Raw genomic sequence first — 20,841 nt, forward strand, 5'->3', positions numbered from 1 at the left:
GGTGCTGTTTCCCTAGTGTAGTTTCCATATTTAAGTGGTGCTGTTTCCCCTAGTGTAGATTCCATGTTTAAGTGGTGCTGTTTCCCCTAGTGTAGATTCCATGTTTAAGTGGTTCTGTTTCCCCTAGTGTAGATTCCATGTTTAAGTGGTGCTGTTTCCCCTAGTGTAGATTTCATGTTTAAGTGGTGCTGTTACCCCTAGTGTAGATTCCATGTTTAAGTGCTGCTGTTTCCCCTAGTGTAGATACCGTGTGTAACAGTAGTGCTATTTCCCCTAGTGTAGATTGCATCTCTATACCCTGATGAAGACAGCTTGTCTGGCGAAACGTTGGATATCAGGTTATTAAATTATTGCATCTGAGCTCCTAAAGTTTGCGGCTCTCCACTTTAATTTTTCAACAGATTCCATCTTTAATAACAGGCAGTTAGTGGCATAGTGGGATGGAATCCACAGTCCTAACACAGTATGACCTCTGTGAGAGAATCCACAGCCCTAACACAGTACGACCTCTGTGAGAGAATCCACAGCCCTAACACTCTGTGAGAGAATCCACAGCCCTAACACAGTACGACCTCTGTGAGAGAATCCACAGCCCTAACACTCTGTGAGTGAATCCACAGCCCTAACACAGTATGACCTCTGTGAGAGAATCCACAGTCCTAACACAGTATGACCTCTGTGAGAGAATCCACAGCCCTAACACTCTGTGAGTGAATCCACAGCCCTAACACAGTATGACCTCTGTGAGAGAATCCACAGTCCTAACACAGTACGACCTCTGTGAGAGAATCCACAGCCCTAACACAGTATGACCTCTGTGAGAGAATCCACAGCCCTAACACTCTGTGAGTGAATCCACAGCCCTAACACTCTGTGAGAGAATCCACAGCCCTAACACTCTGTGAGTGAATCCACAGCCCTAACACAGTATGACCTCTGTGAGAGAATCCACAGCCCTAACACAGTATGACCTCTGTGAGAGAATCCACAGTCCTAACACAGTATGACCTCTGTGAGAGAATCCACAGCCCTAACACTCTGTGAGTGAATCCACAGCCCTAACACAGTATGACCTCTGTGAGAGAATCCACAGTCCTAACACAGTATGACCTCTGTGAGAGAATCCACAGCCCTAACACTCTGTGAGTGAATCCACAGCCCTAACACAGTATGACCTCTGTGAGAGAATCCACAGCCCTAACACAGTATGACCTCTGTGAGAGAATCCACAGCCCTAACACAGTACGACCTCTGTGAGAGAATCCACAGCCCTAACACAGTATGACCTCTGTGAGAGAATCCACAGCCCTAACACAGTATGTCCTCTGTGAGTGAATCCACAGCCCTAACACTCTGTGAGTGAATCCACAGCCCTAACACAGTATGACCTCTGTGAGTGAATCCACAGCCCTAACACAGTATGTCCTCTGTGAGTGAATCCACAGCCCTAACACTCTGTGAGTGAATCCACAGTCCTAACACAGTATGACCTCTGTGAGTGAATCCACAGTCCTAACACAGTATGACCTCTGTGAGAGAATCCACAGCCCTAACACTCTGTGAGTGAATCCACAGCCCTAACACTCTGTGAGAGAATCCACAGCCCTAACACTCTGTGAGTGAATCCACAGCCCTAACACAGTATGACCTCTGTGAGAGAATCCACAGTCCTAACACAGTACGACCTCTGTGAGAGAATCCACAGCCCTAACACTCTGTGAGAGAATCCACAGCCCTAACACAGTATGTCCTCTGTGAGTGAATCCACAGCCCTAACACTCTGTGAGAGAATCCACAGCCCTAACACAGTATGACCTCTGTGAGAGAATCCACAGCCCTAACACAGTATGACCTCTGTGAGTGAATCCACAGCCCTAACACTCTGTGAGAGAATCCACAGCCCTAACACAGTATGACCTCTGTGAGAGAATCCACAGCCCTAACACAGTACGACCTCTGTGAGAGAATCCACAGCCCTAACACTCTGTGAGAGAATCCACAGCCCTAACACTCTGTGAGTGAATCCACAGCCCTAACACAGTATGACCTCTGTGAGAGAATCCACAGCCCTAACACAGTACGACCTCTGTGAGAGAATCCACAGCCCTAACACAGTACGACCTCTGTGAGAGAATCCACAGCCCTAACACTCTGTGAGTGAATCCACAGCCCTAACACAGTAAGTCCTCTAACAGGAGAGAAGCCAGTGGCGAGGAGGAGTAGAGAGAGGTGGAGGAATGTTTTTGTTAAATGTAGGTCTCTGCCAGAGGGCATCTCAGAAACATGCAGACTCTCTCAGCCACACTGTGACCTCACATGTCCTAATGTCTAAGACTAATATGCAGTTACCCCACAGCCATGCCTGCTCTCTGTGATGTCTAAGACGTGGAAGTGTGTGTGTGTGTGTGTGTGTGTGTGTGTGTGTGTGTGTGTGTGTGTGTGTGTGTGTGTGTGTGTGTGTGTGTGTGTGTGTGTGTGTGTGTGTGTGTGTGTGTGTGTGTGTGTGTGTGTGTGTGTGTGTGCGTGCGTGTGACTCTAACCCTCTCCTTAGATGTTTGAGTAGTTGGGTTGTTTACACGGGAATGTTAATTATCAAATCATGTTGAAATGTTGTATGCCAGGGAAAGGCATATTTGATGGGGGTGGAGCCACACATGTTGATATCAGGACAAATGAACAACAGGAAGCTACAGATTCTAAATGGCCATAAATGTTTACTGCTTTTAGACCTGTCCACTAATGAATATAGTTGCTTCAGAGTTCGTGTTGATATTACAACCTGCGTGTCCTGATCGTGTCTGCTGTGGATGGACAAAATCAACATGCGCGCGAGGGCGCACGCGAATGCGCCCCGGCTAGTCTGCATGTTAGACTTAATTTGCCTCAATTCTACACTTTGCCACGGGGTATAGAGAAAATGTTACATCTTAAATCTTAAAGCAACTTTGCTGCAATTTTACATTGTTTCCCATGGCGCATTGCGAAGATTTAGCAATTGTATAACCCATTTCATGGAATTCTACTAATTTTGCAGAGAAAAATGTTTGCAGGTTTTTTTAAATATAATATCTGAGTGATTAACAAAATCAATGTCCGGTTATTTGACCATGATTACTAGAAGTTTAGATAGTCTAGCCAGCTAACTTAGTCCGTCGTGTAAAACCAGTCATCCAGCGGGTCTACCACACATTATAACTGCGTCCCTGGGCCACGGGCAAAACACAAACGCATTCAGCGTTAAGTGATCTGAGTGTGCATTCAAGTGTGTAGGCTAACTACACCCCCCCACATTCTCAGACATTTGTGAATTATTATTCAACAAATGACAGTATGTCATCGTTCCATTACAGTAATCAGCGTCTCGGTGTGGAAGTTGAAGACTCCCGATTGGGATTTCACTGATGGCGATGAACCCATATCAACATTTCATGCCGATGAGAACAAGACCTCCCGTAGTTCCCCTGGTCGCCTGTCATATCTTTCTCCCAGTAAGAGTATTGTACTGTGGTTATTTCAGGACCACGCCCCAGTAGGCAGCTCCTCTAGTCACTTGACTAACCAAGTCCTCTGCTATAGTAGGGCTACTTAAAAGGGGAATTAACTCCTAGCTTTTACTTGGGACAACTTTGGATATTTTTCACAAACGTTTTAATTTCTTTCTTTCTGAGAATAAGAATAGTTATTGGCCATGGCAGAGAGGAAACTTCTCCCAAGAAATAGTGACGATGAAGGGTCGTTGCTGTCTAGACTGGGGACAGACAGCCCGAAACCCAGGGTCAAATTCGGCGGCATGTTCTGCAACGTGGAAGGCGCTTATGAGAATAAAACTTTAAATTTTGAGTCGTACAACAGCAGCCCCCAGTCTGTGAGACGACATGTTAAGATTAAGAACGAGGAGAAATGCTGGTCGGATACTTTCAGTGACACCGGGAGTGTGAGTAACTTCTCGTCGGTCAGTGAGACCAGACCAAGTGGAGACAGAGCAGTTGGGTCCGAAACCGGCTCCTCCCGGGGTCAAATCGTTTACCAGACTGGACCTGAACACAACCGTGAGCACAATGGAAAACGGCAGGTAAATCCACCACACATTTATATCCCCAGTGGAAGATATGTTATATTGTGCGGTGCCTGAATTGACAACATGTTAAAAGTCCATTTACAAATCATATATTTTTTTCTCTCCGTGTTTTGAACGTATATCTTTATGGAGGAAGTTAACCTAACACAATCTAATTGATATGTAATTAATTGATCAAGTATAGACCAGGCTATGTTTAGGCTATTCTAAGCTAGATCAATGTTTAGCCAAAAGGAGCTGTCCCAATGGGCATGGTACTGAAATGACCATTATTCTGCCCATTGGTTGCCCATGGCCTAAGATCTCACATTTGTATCTGTGATTTCAACACCTGGCTGCTCCCACTGGTAACAGGCCCCGAGTTTTATCAAGAACACGGGTTTTAAGTGGCCACTAAATTTTTGTGGCTGTGTAGGGTAAAAGCCTGCCAGGATGCCTGCCTAGCCCCTATTAGCGGTAGGATGTGTGATGACAGCCATTAACTGGTAGGATGTGATGTGTCTGGAATATTAAACGAGCAGATGGTGCGCGAGGCAGCCGGATGTATTGTTGAAGGGAGGGCTCTGACTGGTGCGCGACAGCACTAACAAAGTAACGGTAACCTAGAACATATTGTTTCTATTATTTTTGTCGGTATATTCCTATATTCACACAATCTGACCAGTAGGATAGTGTAAATTAGATTACAGAAATTGGCTCCGACGACGGATTTTATTAAAGCGAGGAAATAGGCTACCAAGCGGTGAAAAATCCGTTTCTCGTGTTCTTTGAAACGTCGGGAATCAACGCTCAGCCTCCCATTGAACCGCTACACCGGCCGGCATGTCTTACCAAGGCAAGAAGAACATTCCCCGTTTGTCGGTAGGCACTCCTCGTTCATCGGTAGGTATATACGTTTGTCGCCCCACACACCGGTATTATTTATCGATTGCAAGAGAAAAAGGTAATGGTGTGATAAATCGTATTTGAATCACACACGCACGCAACTACCGGCTACTGCTTTAGCCTACAGACTTCACAATATCAAAGCCCGAACAAGATACTCTCTTGGCATCGAATGTCTGTTCCGTCCTGGTCATGTCAAGACGTTTTCTCGCTGCAAATACAAGTAAAACACACAGAGTCTATATAATATAGGCGAACAATAAATTGTAGTGAATTGATCATGGCGGCGCCGGCCGCTGTGGACTGATCAGAGAGCTGTCTCGCATTGTCGCATGTCCCCACATTTCAGTCAGTGATTTAATTGAATGGCATGCAGAATCCGGCCAAATAATAGATTTCAATTGCATATAATATCGTCCAATAAATGTTTTCCATTGAAAAGACTCAACAAAGATCTCAAACGTCTCTGAGATGCATTTCTAAGTGACCACGACAGCCTATATCGTTAACCATCAAACCATGGACATCTTGCAGCCGAAACGGTCTGTCTGAGTCACCGAGAGCCTCTATGTCTCCTGCTGAAGGTTTCCCCTTGTCGTTAAAACGGGTCAGATTCATCCATGCGGATGAAGGGAGCACAGTTGTACGCTATAGCAACAGAGACGGGGCGTAGTTGGCGAAGCCACACTGAATCCTTCCGGGCAATTTGACACAGTGGTCTGGCTGATGCAAAGCCTACATACAGTACAGGGCCGCTCCTTTAACCGGCATGACCCAGATTCTCCTCCTTTGGAATTATTCTCCCCATTTTTGACGAGCAGCAGTTGAATATGAAGCCATTAAAAAGGCTACATGACTAAAATCAATACAGACATTAAGACTGCCATAATTCCTAACTGTAACCAAAATACCAGTGTGAGAGAAATGATAATTGCTGTTCCCCGGTTACACTCTTTCTGTATGGGAGGCACTGGTGGTAGCTTACTGTCTGTTCTTCTGTGGTCGTGTCTGTCTATCTGCCTGTCTCTCTATCTGTCTGTCGTTCTGTGTCTCTACCTGCCTGCCTGTCTGCATGTAGGCCTGTCTGCCCGTACGCCCATGTGTCTGTCTGTCCATCTGTCCATCCCTCAGTCTGTCTACCAATCACATTCTAAAAACAAACCTGCGTTAATAAAAACAACACAGGGTAAAAATCGGACAGAATACACATGGTATTATTTTTGACCCAGCCAGTTGAGCACTTAGTTGCGTTATTGAGCTATGACCCATTGGGCCAGATCAGAAGACTGGAGGTATGGATTAGTAGGGGGTGTGGCTCTCAGATAGTTATTTTAGGCCACCCGTGAGAGTAAATGTCATTCCAATCATCTGTTCTGTTGTCTCGTCGACACGTGTTTAGGTTGAGCACAGACACTTGAAGTTTAACGAGACCCACACAAAATGAGTGCCACAGGTGCATATGCATATCCCAATGTTGGAAAGTTACCACTTCGTTATGATATTTAAATAATCATGTTATTAACTGTATATTAAAATATGCAATGTTCAAAAAATATTGAAGGACATTTTTAATTAGCAGTGTACAAAACATAACATGATGAACAGGAATGACATTTACTCTTTCGGAATGTTCAACAAGACCTATCTGAAAGCCACGCCCCCAATAGGCCATACTTCCTGAAAATAGCATGGCAATAAAAACCCATTCGATGGTTAAATTAACCCAGGTTTAGGTAATCCAAAGGCATTTGCCTATTAAGGGGGCTTGGTTTTCAGAGTTATTTTTGGCCACCCGTAAGAGTAAATGTCATTCGTATTTGTCATGTTGAGTTTGTACACTGCAAATTTCAATTATCCTTCAATATTTTTGCCTATTACATATTTTATTATAAATTTAATTATATTATTATTTAAATATTTTAACAAATCTGTAACAAGCAATAGGCACTATAAGGACCTCATACTCTTGTGTAAGCCTTATAACAGCCCCAGAAGTGTCAGTACTCAACATTAACATGTGTTGACAAGACAACAGAACAGATGGACTGGAATGACATTTACTCTCCCAGTGTTCTGATCCGACCCGATGGATCACAGCTCAGTAACCCTGCATCAACAACCCAACCTGGTTCCTCTTAAAGAAAACAATGGGGTTTTGTGACCCAACTGGCTGGGTCACAATAACCCAATGTGTGTTCTGTCCAATAGTTACCCAAATTGGGTTGTTTTTATCCCAGATATCTTTTAGAGTGCAATGGGTTTTTTTGTCAACCAGTAGCAGCAGTAACTCTGAACCAAAACTGTGAAGTCCTAGAGTGTAGCCCTCTGGTGTCCCTCTGGTGTCATGGCTCTCTGTGGATCTGTCACTTTACATTATGGCTTCACTGTTGTCTTTCCCATCAGGGTCGGTCTGTCTGTCTGTCTGTCTGTCTGTCTGTCTGTCTGTCTGTCTGTCTGTCTGTCTGTCTGTCTGTCTGTCTGTCTGTCTGTCTGTCTGTCTGTCTGTCTGTCTGTCTGTCTGTCTGTCTGTCTGTCTCTGTCTGTCTGTCTGTCTGTCTGTCACTATAACTGGCTGGCTGGCTGTCTCTCTCCATCTAAACTCACTGAGAACCTCATTGTTAACAGGGTCTCTCTCCATCTAAACTCACGGAGAACCTCATTGTTAACAGGGTCTCTCTCCATCTAAACTCACGGAGAACCTCATTGTTAACAGGGTCTCTCTCCATCTAAACTCACTGAGAACCTCATTGTTAACAGGGTCTCTCTCCATCTAAACTCACTGAGAACCTCATTGTTAACAGGGTCTCTCTCCATCTAAACTCACTGAGAACCTCATTGTTAACAGGGTCTCTCTCCATCTAAACTCACTGAGAACCTCATTGTTAACAGGGTCTCTCTCCATCTAAACTCACTGAGAACCTCATTGTTAACAGGGTCTCTCTCCATCTAAACTCACTGAGAACCTCATTGTTAACAGGGTCTCTCTCCATCTAAACTCACTGAGAACCTCATTGTTAACAGGGTCTCTCTCCATCTAAACTCACTGAGAACCTCATTGTTAACAGGGTCTCTCTCCATCTAAACTCACTGAGAACCTCATTGTTAACAGGGTCTCTCTCCATCTAAACTCACTGAGAACCTCATTGTCAACAGGGTCTCTCTCCATCTAAACTCACTGAGAACCTCATTGTTAACAGGGTCTCTCTCCATCTAAACTCCCTGAGAACCTCATTGTTAACAGGGTCTCTCTCCATCTAAACTCACTGAGAACCTCATTGTTAACAGGGTCTCTCTCCATCTAAACTCACTGAGAACCTCATTGTTAACAGGGTCTCTCTCCATCTAAACTCACTGAGAACCTCATTGTTAACAGGGTCTCTCTCCATCTAAACTCCCTGAGAACCTCATTGTTAACAGGGTCTCTCTCCATCTAAACTCACTGAGAACCTCATTGTCAACAGGGTCTCTCTCCATCTAAACTCCCTGAGAACCTCATTGTTAACAGGGTCTCTCTCCATCTAAACTCACTGAGAACCTCATTGTTAACAGGGTCTCTCTCCATCTAAACTCCCTGAGAACCTCATTGTTAACAGGGTCTCTCTCCATCTAAACTCACTGAGAACCTCATTGTTAACAGGGTCTCTCTCCATCTAAACTCCCTGAGAACCTCATTGTTAACAGGGTCTCTCTCCATCTAAACTCCCTGAGAACCTCATTGTTAACAGGGTCTCTCTCCATCCACTGGTAAAGGATCCACCACTGCTCGGTCTATGGATCAGCTAGTTTACATTATAATATTGTATTAGTGCTCACTAAAGCATTGTGCTACTGTTTATACACCCTACGTTCACTCCCCGTTGACCTTGTCCTATGACTGATGTGATCATAGTGTAAACTGAGTGCATGGTGGCAGCAGCAGAGGCAGTACTAGCTGGCGGGGGAACAGCCTTTAGAGAGGGCATTGTAGTTCCCTCTCCCCTCTCCTCGTTTGAGACCCCGTGCCAAGGGAGAGGAGAGAGTGACTGGGGCTAGAGCTGGGGAAGAAGGGAGGAGAGAGGGGAGGGGAGAGAGTGACTGGGGCTAGAGCTGGGGGAGAAGGGAAAGGAGAGAGGGGGAGTGACTGGAGCTGGAGGAGAAGGGAAAGGAGAGAGGAGGAGTGACTGGAGCTGGAGGAGAAGGGAAAGGAGAGAGGAGGAGTGACTGGAGCTGGGAGAGAGGGGAGGGGAGAGAGTGACTGGGGCTAGAGCTGGGGAGAAGGGAAAGGAGAGAGGGAGGGGAGAGAGTGACTGGGCCTAGAGCTGGGGGAGAAGGGAAAGGAGAGAGGGGGAGTGACTGGAGCTGGGGGAGAAGGGAAAGGAGAGAGGGGGAGTGACTGGAGCTGGGGGAGAAGGGAAAGGAAAGAGGGGGAGTGACTGGAGCTGGGGGTAGAAGGGAATGGAGAGAGGGGGAGTGACTGGAGCTGGATGGGAGTATGGAGAGAGGGGGAGTGACTGGAGCTGGATGGGAGTATGGAGAGAGGGGGAGTGACTGGAGCTGGATGGGAGTATTGAGAGAGGGGGAGTGACTGGAGCTGGATGGGAGTATGGAGAGAGGGGGAGTGACTGGAGCTGGATGGGAGTATGGAGAGAGGGGGAGTGACTGGAGCTGGATGGGAGTATGGAGAGAGGGGGAGTGACTGGAGCTGGATGGGAGTATGGAGAGAGGGGGAGTGACTGGAGCTGGATGGGAGTATGGAGAGAGGGGGAGTGACTGGAGCTGGATGGGAGTATGGAGAGAGGGGGAGTGACGAGCTGGATGGGTGTATGGAGAGAGGGGGAGTGACTGGAGCTAGAGCTGGGGGAGAAGGGAAAGGAGAGAGGGGGAGTGACGAGCTGGATGGGAGTATGGAGAGAGGGGCTGGTGGAGGGCGGTTATGGTGGCTTGTAGGAAGCAGGGGCCTAGACGCTGGAGGTCTGGTGGGTGGTGGAGGTCTGGTGGGTGGTGGAGGTCTGGTGGGGGGTGGTGGTCTGGTGGGCGGTGGTGGTCTGGTTGGTGGTGGTGGAGGTCTGGTGGGTGGGTGGTGGAGGTCTGGTGGGTGGTGGAGGTCTGGTGGGTGGTGGTGGAGGTCTGGTGGGTGGTGGTGGTCTGGTTGGTGGTGGTGGAGGTCTGGTGGGTGGGTGGTGGAGGTCTGGTGGGTGGTGGAGGTCTGGTGGGTGGTGGTGGAGGTCTGGTGGGTGGGTGGTGGAGGTCTGGTGGGTAGTGGTGGAGGTCTGGTGGGTGGTGGAGGTCTGGTGGGTGGTGGTGGTCTGGTGGGTGGTGGAGGTCGGGTGGGTGGTGGAGGTCTGGTGGATGGTGGATGTCTGGTGGGTGGTGGTGGTCTGGTGGGTGGTGGAGGTCGGGTGGGTGGTGGTGGTCGGGTGGGTGGTGGAGGTCAGGTGGGTGGTGGAGGTCGGGTGGGTGGTGGAGGTCGGGTGGGTGGTGGAGGTCTGGTGGGTGGTGGTGGTCTGGTGGGTGGTGGAGGTCGGGTGGGTGGTGGAGGTCTGGTGGGTGGTGGAGGTCTGGTGGGTGGTGGAGGTCTGCTGGGTGGTGGAGGTCTGGTGGGTGGTGGTGGAGGTCTGGTGGGTGGTGGAGGTCTGGTGGGTGGTGGTGGAGGTCTGGTGGGTGAGTGGTGGAGGTCTGGTGGGTGGTGGAGGTCTGGTGGGTGGTGGTGGAGGTCTGGTGGGTGGTGGAGGTCTGGTGGGTAGTGGTGGAGGTCTGGTGGGTGGGTGGTGGAGGTCTGGTGGGTGGTAGAGGTCTGATGGGTAGTGGTGGAGGTCTGGTGGGTGGTGGAGGTCTGGTGGGTGGTGGAGGTCTGGTGGGTGGTGGAGGTCTGGTGGGTAGTGGTGGAGGTCTGCTGGGTGGGTGGTGGAGGTCTGGTGGGTGGTGGAGGTCTGATGGGTAGTGGTGGAGGTCTGGTGGGTGGTGGAGGTCTGGTGGGCGGTGGAGGTCGGGTGGGTGGTGGAGGTCTGGTGGATGGTGGATGTCTGGTGGGTGGTGGATGTCTGGTGGGTGGTGGATGTCTGGTGGGTGGTGGTGGTCTGGTGGGTGGTGGAGGTCGGGTGGGTGGTGGTGGTCGGGTGGGTGGTGGTGGTCGGGTGGGTGGTGGAAGTCGGGTGGCTGGTGGAGGTCGGGTGGGTGGTGGAGGTCTGGTGGGTGGTGGTGGTCTGGTGGGTGGTGGAGGTCTGGTGGGTGGTGGTGGTCTGGTGGGTGGTGGAGGTCTGGTGGGTGGTGGAGGTCTGGTGGGTGGTGGAGGTCTGGTAGGTGGTGGAGGTCTGGTGGGTGGTGGAGGTCTGGTGGGTGGTGGAGGTCTGGTGGGTGGTGGAGGTCTGGTGGATGGTGGAGGTCTGGTGGGTGGTAGAGGTCTGGTAGGTGGTGGTGGTCTGGTGGGTGGTGGAGGTCTGGTGGGGGGTGGTGGGAGGATGCTACTGATGATTGGTTACAATGAACTCAGCTGACTCCTGCAACATGCTGTTTTTTACCGCCAGTGTAACATCTACAGTGTAACTTCTACAGCATGTAGTGTAGCCTCTACAGGCTAGCTTGCTCAGTTTAGCTTATGCAGTGTAGCTTATGCAGCGTAGCTTTTGCAGTGTAGGTTTTTCAGTGTAGCTTATACAGTGTAGCTTCTGCAGATAGCTGCTTTATAACACTTGTCTGGTCTTAGCAGCACCTCCCCTACTGATAGCTGCACTGCCCCTACTGATAACTGCACCTCCCCTACTGATAGCTGCACTGCCCCTACTGATAAATGCACTGCCCCTATTGTTAACTGCACTGCCCCTATTGTTAACTGCACTGCCCCTACTGATAGCTGCACTGCCCCTACTGATAGCTGCACTGCCCCTACTGATAGCTGCACTGCCCCTACTGATAACTGCACTGCCCCTACTGATAACTGCACTGCCCCTACTGATAGCTGCACTGCCCCTACTGATAGCTGCACTGCCCCTACTGATAGCTGCACTGCCCCTACTGATAGCTGCACAGCCCCTACTGATAGCAGCACTGCCCCTACTGATAACTGCACTGCCCCTACTGATAGCTGCACTGCCCCTACTGATAGCAGCACTGCCCCTACCGATAACTGCACTGCCCCTACTGATAGCTGCACTGCCCCTACTGATAGCTGCACTGCCCCTACTGATAACTGCACTGCCCCTACTGATAACTGCACTGCCCCTACTGAATACTGCACTGCCCCTACTGAATACTGCACTGCCCCTACTAATAACTGCACTGCCCCTACTGAATACTGCACTGCCCCTACTAATAACTGCACTGCCCCTACTGATAGCAGCACTGCCCCTACCGATAACTGCACTGCCCATACCGATAGCTGCACTGCCCCTACTGATAGCTGCACTGCCCCTACTGATAGCAGCACTGCCCCTACTGATAGCAGCACCTCCCCTACTGATAGCAGCACTGCCCCTACTGATAACTGCACTGCCCCTACCGATAACTGCACTGCCCCTACCGATAGCTGCACTGCCCCTACTGATAGCTGCACTGCCCCTACTGATAACTGCACTGCCCCTACTGATAACTGCACTGCCCCTACCGATAACTGCACTGCCCCTACCCATAGCTGCACTTCCCCTATTGATTGCTGCACTGCCCTTAGTGATAGCTGCACTGCCCCTACTGATAGCTGCACTGCCCCTACTGATTGCTGCACTGCCCCTACCGATAGCTGCACTGCCCCTACCGATAGCTGCACTGCCCCTACTGATAACTGCACTGCCCCTACTGATAGCAGCACCTCCCCTACTGATAGCTGCACAGCCCCTACTGATAGCAGCACCTCCCCTACTGATAGCTGCACTGCCCCTACTGATAGCTGCACTGCCCCTACTGATAGCTGCACTGACCTTACTGATTGCTGCACTGCCCCTACCGATAGCTGCACCTCCCCTACTGATAGCTGCACTGCCCCTACTGATAGCAGCACCTCCCCTACTGATAGCAGCACCTCCCCTACTGATTGCTGCACTGCCCCTACCGATAGCTGCACTGCCTCTACTGATAGCTGCACTGCCCCTACTGATAGCAGCACCTCCCCTACTGATAGCTGCACAGCCCCTACTGATAGCAGCACTGCCCCTACTGATAACTGCACCTCCCCTACTGATAGCTGCACTGCCCCTACTGATAGCAGCACCTCCCCTACTGATAGCTGCACAGCCCCTACTGATAGCAGCACTGCCCCTACTGATAGCAGCACTGCCCCTACTGATAGCTGCACTGCCCCTACTGATAGCTGCACTGCCCCTACTGATAGCAGCACCTCCCCTACTGATAGCTGCACAGCCCCTACTGATAGCAGCACTGCCCCTACTGATAACTGCACCTCCCCTACTGATAACTGCACAGCCCCTACTGATAGCAGCACTGCCCCTACTGATAACTGCACCTCCCCTACTGATAGCTGCACTGCCCCTACTGATAGCAGCACCTCCCCTACTGATAGCTGCACAGCCCCTACTGATAGCAGCACTGCCCCTACTGATAGCAGCACTGCCCCTACTGATAGCAGCACTGCCCCTACTGATAGCTGCACTGCCCCTACTGATAGCTGCACTGCCCCTACTGATAGCAGCACCTCCCCTACTGATAACTGCACTGCCCCTACTGATAGCAGCACCTCCCCTACTGATAGCTGCACAGCCCCTACTGATAGCAGCACCTCCCCTACTGATAGCTGCACAGCCCCTACTGATAGCAGCACCTCCCCTACTGATAGCTGCACAGCCCCTACTGATAGCAGCACTGCCCCTACTGATAGCAGCACTGCCCCTACTGATAGCTGCACTGCCCCTACTGATAGCTGCACTGCCCCTACTGATAGCAGCACCTCCCCTACTGATAGCTGCACTGCCCCTACTGATAGCTGCACTGCCCCTACTGATAGCAGCACCTCCCCTACTGATAGCTGCACAGCCCCTACTGATAGCAGCACTGCCCCTACTGATAGTTGCACTGCCCCTACTGATAGCTGCACTGCCCCTACTGATAGCAGCACTGCCCCTACTGATAGCTGCACTGCCCCTACTGATAGCTGCACTGCCCCTACTGATAGCAGCTTTATAACACTTGTCTTTATATGACTGAGTCATGTGGTTGTCTCCCCAAGCTACCTTAAGGTGATGGTACTAACTGTCAGTTCTTCTGGATAAGAGTGTGTGTTGAATGACTAACATGTAAATGTGTATTTGTGTTCCTCGCTGCTGTTGATGGTGCCTGTGTCTCCAGACTGATCGCCTCATTATCAAAGGAGGAAAGATCGTTAATGACGACCAGTCGTTCTACGCAGACATCTATGTGGAGGATGGCATCATCAAGTAAGATGTTACTGTTCACACACACAGATACACACACACACACACACACACACACACACACACACACACACACACACACACACACACACACACACACACATTTCCACGTCTTAGACATCACAGAGAGCAGGCATGAGTAGATAGTACCTGATGTTCTGGATCTACCTGTGTAGATAGTACCTGATGTTCTGGATCTACCTGTGTAGATAGTACCTGATGTTCTGGATCTACCTGTGTAGATAGTACCTGATGTTCTGGATCTACCTGTGTAGATAGTACCTGATGTTCTTGATCTACCTGTGTAGATAGTACCTGATGTTCTGGATCTACCTGTGTAGATAGTACCCGATGTTCTGGATCTACCTGTGTAGATAGTACCTGATGTTCTGGATCTACCTGTGTAGATAGTACCTGATGTTCTGGATCTACCTGTGTAGATAGTACCTGATGTTCTGGATCTACCTGTGTAGATAGTACCTGATGTTCTGGATGTACCTGTGTAGATAGTACCTGATGTTCTGGATCTACCTGTGTAGATAGTACCTGATGTTCTGCATTTACCTGTGTAGATAGTACCTGATGTTCTGGATCTACCTGTGTAGATAATACCTGATGTTCTGGATCTACCTGTGTAGATAATACCTGATGTTCTGGATCTACCTGTGTAGATAATACCTGATGTTCTGGATCTACCTGTGTAGATAATACCTGATGTTCTGGATCTACCTGTGTAGATAGTACCTTTGTAGATAGTACCTGTGTCTCTCTTCAGATCTCAATCTGTCTGACACCAAACCACCCAATATGACTCTTAAATCGTTTCCCTACCATATAACTACTAGATGAGAATACATTAGATGATATTACCACAAATAACACTTGAAAGGGGTCATGTTCAGCTGTTAATGGTGTTGTGGTAATGTATCTGATACTGTGTTGTGGTAATGTATCTGATACTCTGCTGTTAGGAGAATACAGTGGTTTTACTTTGAATCCCCCGTGTCTCTTTCCTTCTGCTCCTTCTGCTCTGCCTCCCTCATGTCAATGCCACACACACACACACACACACACACACACACACACACACACACACACACACACACACACACACACACACACACACACACACACACACACACACACACACACACACACACACACATAGATACACACACAGACACACAAACAGACAGATTGACACACATACATACAGACAAAGACAGACAGACACAGAGGCAGACAGACATATAGACACAGGCAGACGGAGAGGCAGACAGAGTAGGACAGACATATAGGCAGACAGAGAGGCAGACAGACATATAGACACACGCTGACGGAGAGGCAGACAGAGGCAGACAGACATATAGGCAGACAGAGAGGCAGACAGACATATAGACACAGGCAGACGGAGAGGCAGACAGAGGCAGACAGACATATAGGCAGACAGAGAGGCAGACAGACATATAGACACAGGCAGACGGAGAGGCAGACAGAGGAGACAGACATATAGGCAGACAGAGAGGCAGATAGAGATGCAGACAGAGGCAGACGGATATATAGACACAGGCAGACAGAGAGACAGACAGGCAGACAGACAGACAGGCAGGCAGACAGAGAGACAGACAGGCAGACACAAGCAGGCAGACAGACAGGCAGGCAGACAGAGAGGCAGATGTACATATAGACACAGGCAGACAGAGGCAGACAGAGAGGCAGACCGACATATAGACACAGGCAGACAGAGAGGCAGACAGACACACAAACTGTTGTTGCTGTTAAAATGTGACCATTGTCCTGTACCATGGCCCGTGTCCTCCTCACCAGGCAGATTGGTGAGAACCTTTTAGTTCCAGGAGGGGTGAAGACGGTTGATGCCTACGGACACATCGTGATCCCCGGTGGCATCGATGTGAACACCAGCCTCCAGACCTCCCAGCTGGGAATGAGCCCTTCAGATGACTTCTACCACGGGACCAAGGCTGCCCTGGCTGGGGGCACCACCATGATCAGTAGGGTTCCTCTATTATACTGCTGACACTAACCCTAACTAACCCTAACCTTAACTAACCCTAACTAACCCTAACCTTAACTAACCCTAACTAACCATAACTAACGCTAACTAACCTTAACTAACCCTAACTAACCCTAACCTTAACTAACCCTAACCTTAACTAACCATAACCTTAACTAACGCTAACCTTAACTATCCATAACTAACCTTAACTAACCCTAACCTTAACTAACCATAACTAACCATAACTAACCATAACTAACGCTAACTAACCTTAACTATCCCTAAATAACCCTAACCTTAACTAACCCTAACCTTAACTAACCCTAACTAACTCTAACTAACCATAACTAACCTTAACTAATGCTAACTAACCTTAACTAACTCTAACCTTAACTAACCCAAACCTCAACTAACCCTATTTAACCCTAACTAACCCTAACTAACTCTAACCTTAACTAACCCAAACCTCAACTAACCCTATCTAACCCTAACCTTAAAACCTCTTATTAAGGATCTGGGTATTTGATATACCCAAATCTAACTGCCTGTAGTTCAGGCCCTGAAGCAAGGATATGCATATTCTTGGTACCATTTGAAAGGAAACACTTGAAGTTTGTGTAAATGTGAAGGGAATGTAGGAAAATAAAACACAATAGATCTGGTAAAAGATAATACAAAGAAAATACCAAACGTTCTTCTGTATTTTTTTTTGTACCATCATCTTTGAAATGCAAGAGAAAGGCCATAAATATTATTCCAGCCCAGGTGCAATTTAGCCGTTGTCCACTAGATGGCAGCACTGCATGTGCAAAGTGTTAGGCTGATCCAATGAACCATTGCATCTCTGTTCAAAATGTTGTATCAAGTCGACCCAAATGTGCCTAATTTGTTTATTAATAGCTTTTCATGTTCAAAATTGTGCACTCTCCTCAAACAATAGCATGGTATTATTTTACTGTAACTTGGACAGTGCAGTTAGATTAACAAGAATTTAATCATTCTGCCAGTATCACATATGTCTCTGTCCTGGGAAATGTTCATGTTGCTTACAACCTCATGCTAATCACATTAGCCTACGTTAGCTTAACTGTCTCTAACACTATAGAGTCTTTTCAGTCCACAGAGATAATATATTATAAAGCACTGAGGGAGAGATCTAACACTATAGAGTCTTTCCAGTCCACAGAGATAATATATTATATAGCACTGAGGGAGAGATAGAGAGATCTAACACTATAGAGTCTATCCAGTCCACATAGATAATATATTATATAGCACTGAAGGAGAGATCTAACACTATAGAGTCTTTCCAGTCCACAGAGATAATATATTATATAGCACTGCGGGAGAGATAGAGAGATCTAACACTATAGAGTCTATCCAGTCCACATATATAATATATTATATAGCACTGAGGGAGAGATCTAACACTATAGAGTCTTTCCAGTCCACAGAGATAATATATTATATAGCACTGAGGGAGAGATCTAACACTATAGAGTCTTTCCAGTCCACAGAGATAATATATTATATTGCACTGAAGGAGAGATCTAACACTATAGAGTCTATCCAGTCCACATAGATAATATATTATATAGCACTGAGGGAGAGATCTAACACTATAGAGAATTTTCAGTCCACAGAGATAATATATTATATAGCACTGAAGGGGAGATCTAACACTATAGAGTCTTTCCAGTCCACAGAGATAATATATTATATAGCACTGAGGGAGAGATAGAGAGATCTAACACTGTAGAGTCTATCCAGTCCACATAGATAATACATTATATAGCACTGAGGGAGAGGTAGATCCAGTATAGGGAGATTGACAGTTTGAAGGCTTTGAAGAGAAGGAGGTTGGGGGTGGTATAGGGAGAGGGAGGGAGGGAGGAGGGGGTGGTACAAGGAGAGGGAGGTGGTATAGGGAGAAGGGAGGGAGGTGCTATGGGGAGAGGGGGAGGGAGAGGGAGGGAGGGAGGGAGGAGGGGGTGGTACAAGGAGAGGGAGGTGGTATAGGGAGAAGGGAGGGGAGGTGCTATGGGGAGAGGGGGAGGGAGAGGGAGGGAGGGAGGGAGGGGGTGGTACAAGGAGAGGGAGGTGGTATAGGGAGAGGGAGGGAGGGAGGAGGGGTGGTGCAGCGAGAGAGAGGTGGTATAGGGAGAAGGGAGGGAGGTGCTATGGGGAGAGGGGGAGGGAGAGGGAGGGAGGGAGGGAGGGGTGGTACAGGGAGAGAGAGGTGGTATAGGGAGAGGGGGGAGGGAGGGAGGAGGGGGTGGAACAGGGAGAGAGAGGTGGTATAGGGAGAAGGGAGGGAGGTGCTATGGGGAGAGGGGGAGGGAGAGGGAGGGAGGAGGGGTGGTACAGGGAGAGAGGTGGTATAGGGAGAGGGGGGGGAGGGAGGAGGGGGTGGAACAGGGAGAGAGAGGTGGTATAGGGAGAAGGGAGGGAGGTGCTATGGGGAGAGGGGGGAGGGAGAGGGAGGGAGGGAGGAGGGGTGGTACAGGGAGAGAGAGTTGGTATAGGGAGAAGGGAGGGAGGTGGTATGGGGAGAGAGGGAGGGAGGTGGAACAGGGAGAGGGAGGGAGGGAGGTGGAACAGGGAGAGGGATGGAGGGAGGTGGAACAGGGAGAGGGAGGGAGGGAGGTGGTATGGGGAGAGGGAGGGAGGTGGAACAGGGAGAGGGAGGGAGGGAGGTGGTATGGGGAGAGGGAGGGAGGTGGAACAGGGAGAGGGATGGAGGGAGGTGGAACAGGGAGAGGGATGGAGGGAGGTGGAACAGGGAGAGGGAGGTGGTACAGGGAGAGGGAGGGAGGAGGCGGTGGTACAGGGAGAGAGTTGGTATAGGGAGAGAGGGGTGGTATAGTGAGAGGGAGGGAGGGAGGGAGGTGGAACAGGGAGAGGGATGGAGGGAGGTGGAACAGGGAGAGGGATGGAGGGAGGTGGAACAGGGAGAGGGATGGAGGGAGGTGGAACAGGGAGAGGGATGGAGGTGTAACAGGGAGAGGGATGGAGCTGGTATAGGGAGAGGGATGGAGGGAGGTGGAACAGGGAAAGGGATGGAGGTGGTTTAGGGAGAGGGATGGAGGTGGAACAGGGAGAGGGAGGGAGGTGGAACAGGGAGAGGGAGGGAGGTGGTATAGGGAGAGGGATGGAGGTGGTATAGGGAGAGGGAGGGAGGTGGAACAGGGAGAGGGATGGAGATGGAACAGGGAGAGGGAGGGAGGTAGAACAGGGAGAGGGATGGAGATGGAACAGGGAGAGGGAGGGAGGGGGAACAGGGAGAGGGAGGGAGGTGGAATAGGGAGAGAGAGGGAGGGGTAGGGCAGCTGCCTCTGGGTCAGATCAGAGGGAGACAATTTGTGTTCCTTTGTGGCAGCGAGTGAGACAGGCTGAGAGGGAATCTCTCTGAGCGGTTAGAGACGGGGGGGGGGGGAGAAAAAGGGGGCAACGGAGGAGAGCTGGAGGAGAGGTGACCATGTCTGAGTGCTGCAGTTAGACCATCTGAAACAGGGTCATGCTATCGCAGCCTGTCAGAGAGACTTTGCTCTGAACTCCTTACCCTCAAACCGTCCCCCTGCTCCTATTGGATCTGTGTAAACAGCAGCACAGACCCCCATATGGCTGTTATGTGAACTGTGTTTTTAGGGATGGAACATTGGAGGAAATATCAGCCTGATGTTTTAAATGGATACTTTTTGACTTCGCGTGGTCTACGTTATTCGTGGATCGTCATCGTTCTTGAATCGTTCTTGAAACTGAGTTGAAGTTCACTGCTCAGTGTGTGGTTTCCTCTCTCCCCTGTCAGTCCCATCCTGTCCTATAGTTGACCTGGTCCTCTTCTTCTCTCCTGTCCTCTAGTTGACCTGGACCTCCTCTTCTCTCCTCTCCTATAGTTGACCTGGTCCTCTTCTTCTCTCCTGTCTTATAGTTGACCTGGTCCTCTTCTTCTCTCCTGTCCTCTAGTTGACCTGGTCTTCTTCTTCTCTCCCGTCCTCTAGTTGACCTGGTCCTCCTCTTCTCTCCTCTCCTATAGTTGACCTGGACCTCCTCTTCTCTCCTCTCCTATAGTTGACCTGGTCCTCTTCTTCTCTCCTGTCTTATAGTTGACCTGGTCCTCTTCTTCTCTCCTGTCCTATAGTTGACCTGGTCTTCTTCTTCTCTCCTGTCCTCTAGTTGACCTGGTCTTCTTCTTCTCTCCCGTCCTCTAGTTGACCTGGTCTTCTTCTTCTCTCCCGTCCTCTAGTTGACCTGGTCCTCCTCTTCTCTCCTCTCCTATAGTTGACCTGGTCCTCTTCTTCTCTCCTGTCCTATAGTTGACCTGGTCTTCTTCTTCTCTCCTGTCCTCTAGTAGACCTGGTCTTCTTCTTCTCTCCTGTCCTATAGTTGACCTGGTCCTCTTCTTCTCTCCTGTCCTCTAGTAGACCTGGTCTTCTTCTTCTCTCCTGTCTTATAGTTGACCTGGTCTTCTTCTTCTCTCCTGTCCTCTAGTTGACCTGGTCTTC

General features: G+C 49.3%; 1 protein-coding gene across 2 annotated transcripts in view; it reads left to right on the forward strand.

Annotated features, from left to right (window-relative positions):
• Positions 1-4,645: 4,645 nt before the first annotated feature.
• LOC135538403 (dihydropyrimidinase-related protein 2-like) overlaps positions 4,646-20,841 on the forward strand; it is a 40,305-nt gene continuing 24,109 nt past the window's right edge. For both annotated transcript variants that reach the window (XM_064964305.1, XM_064964306.1), the window contains exons 1-3: positions 4,646-4,960; positions 14,234-14,322; positions 16,147-16,331. In XM_064964305.1, coding sequence (XP_064820377.1) covers positions 4,901-4,960; positions 14,234-14,322; positions 16,147-16,331 — 334 coding nt within the window. In that variant the 5' untranslated portion in view covers positions 4,646-4,900. The remainder of the gene's footprint in view (positions 4,961-14,233; positions 14,323-16,146; positions 16,332-20,841) is intronic.

The sequence above is a fragment of the Oncorhynchus masou genome, unplaced genomic scaffold (genome assembly GCF_036934945.1).
Source record: "Oncorhynchus masou masou isolate Uvic2021 unplaced genomic scaffold, UVic_Omas_1.1 unplaced_scaffold_952, whole genome shotgun sequence".
Lineage (NCBI taxonomy): Eukaryota > Metazoa > Chordata > Actinopteri > Salmoniformes > Salmonidae > Oncorhynchus > Oncorhynchus masou.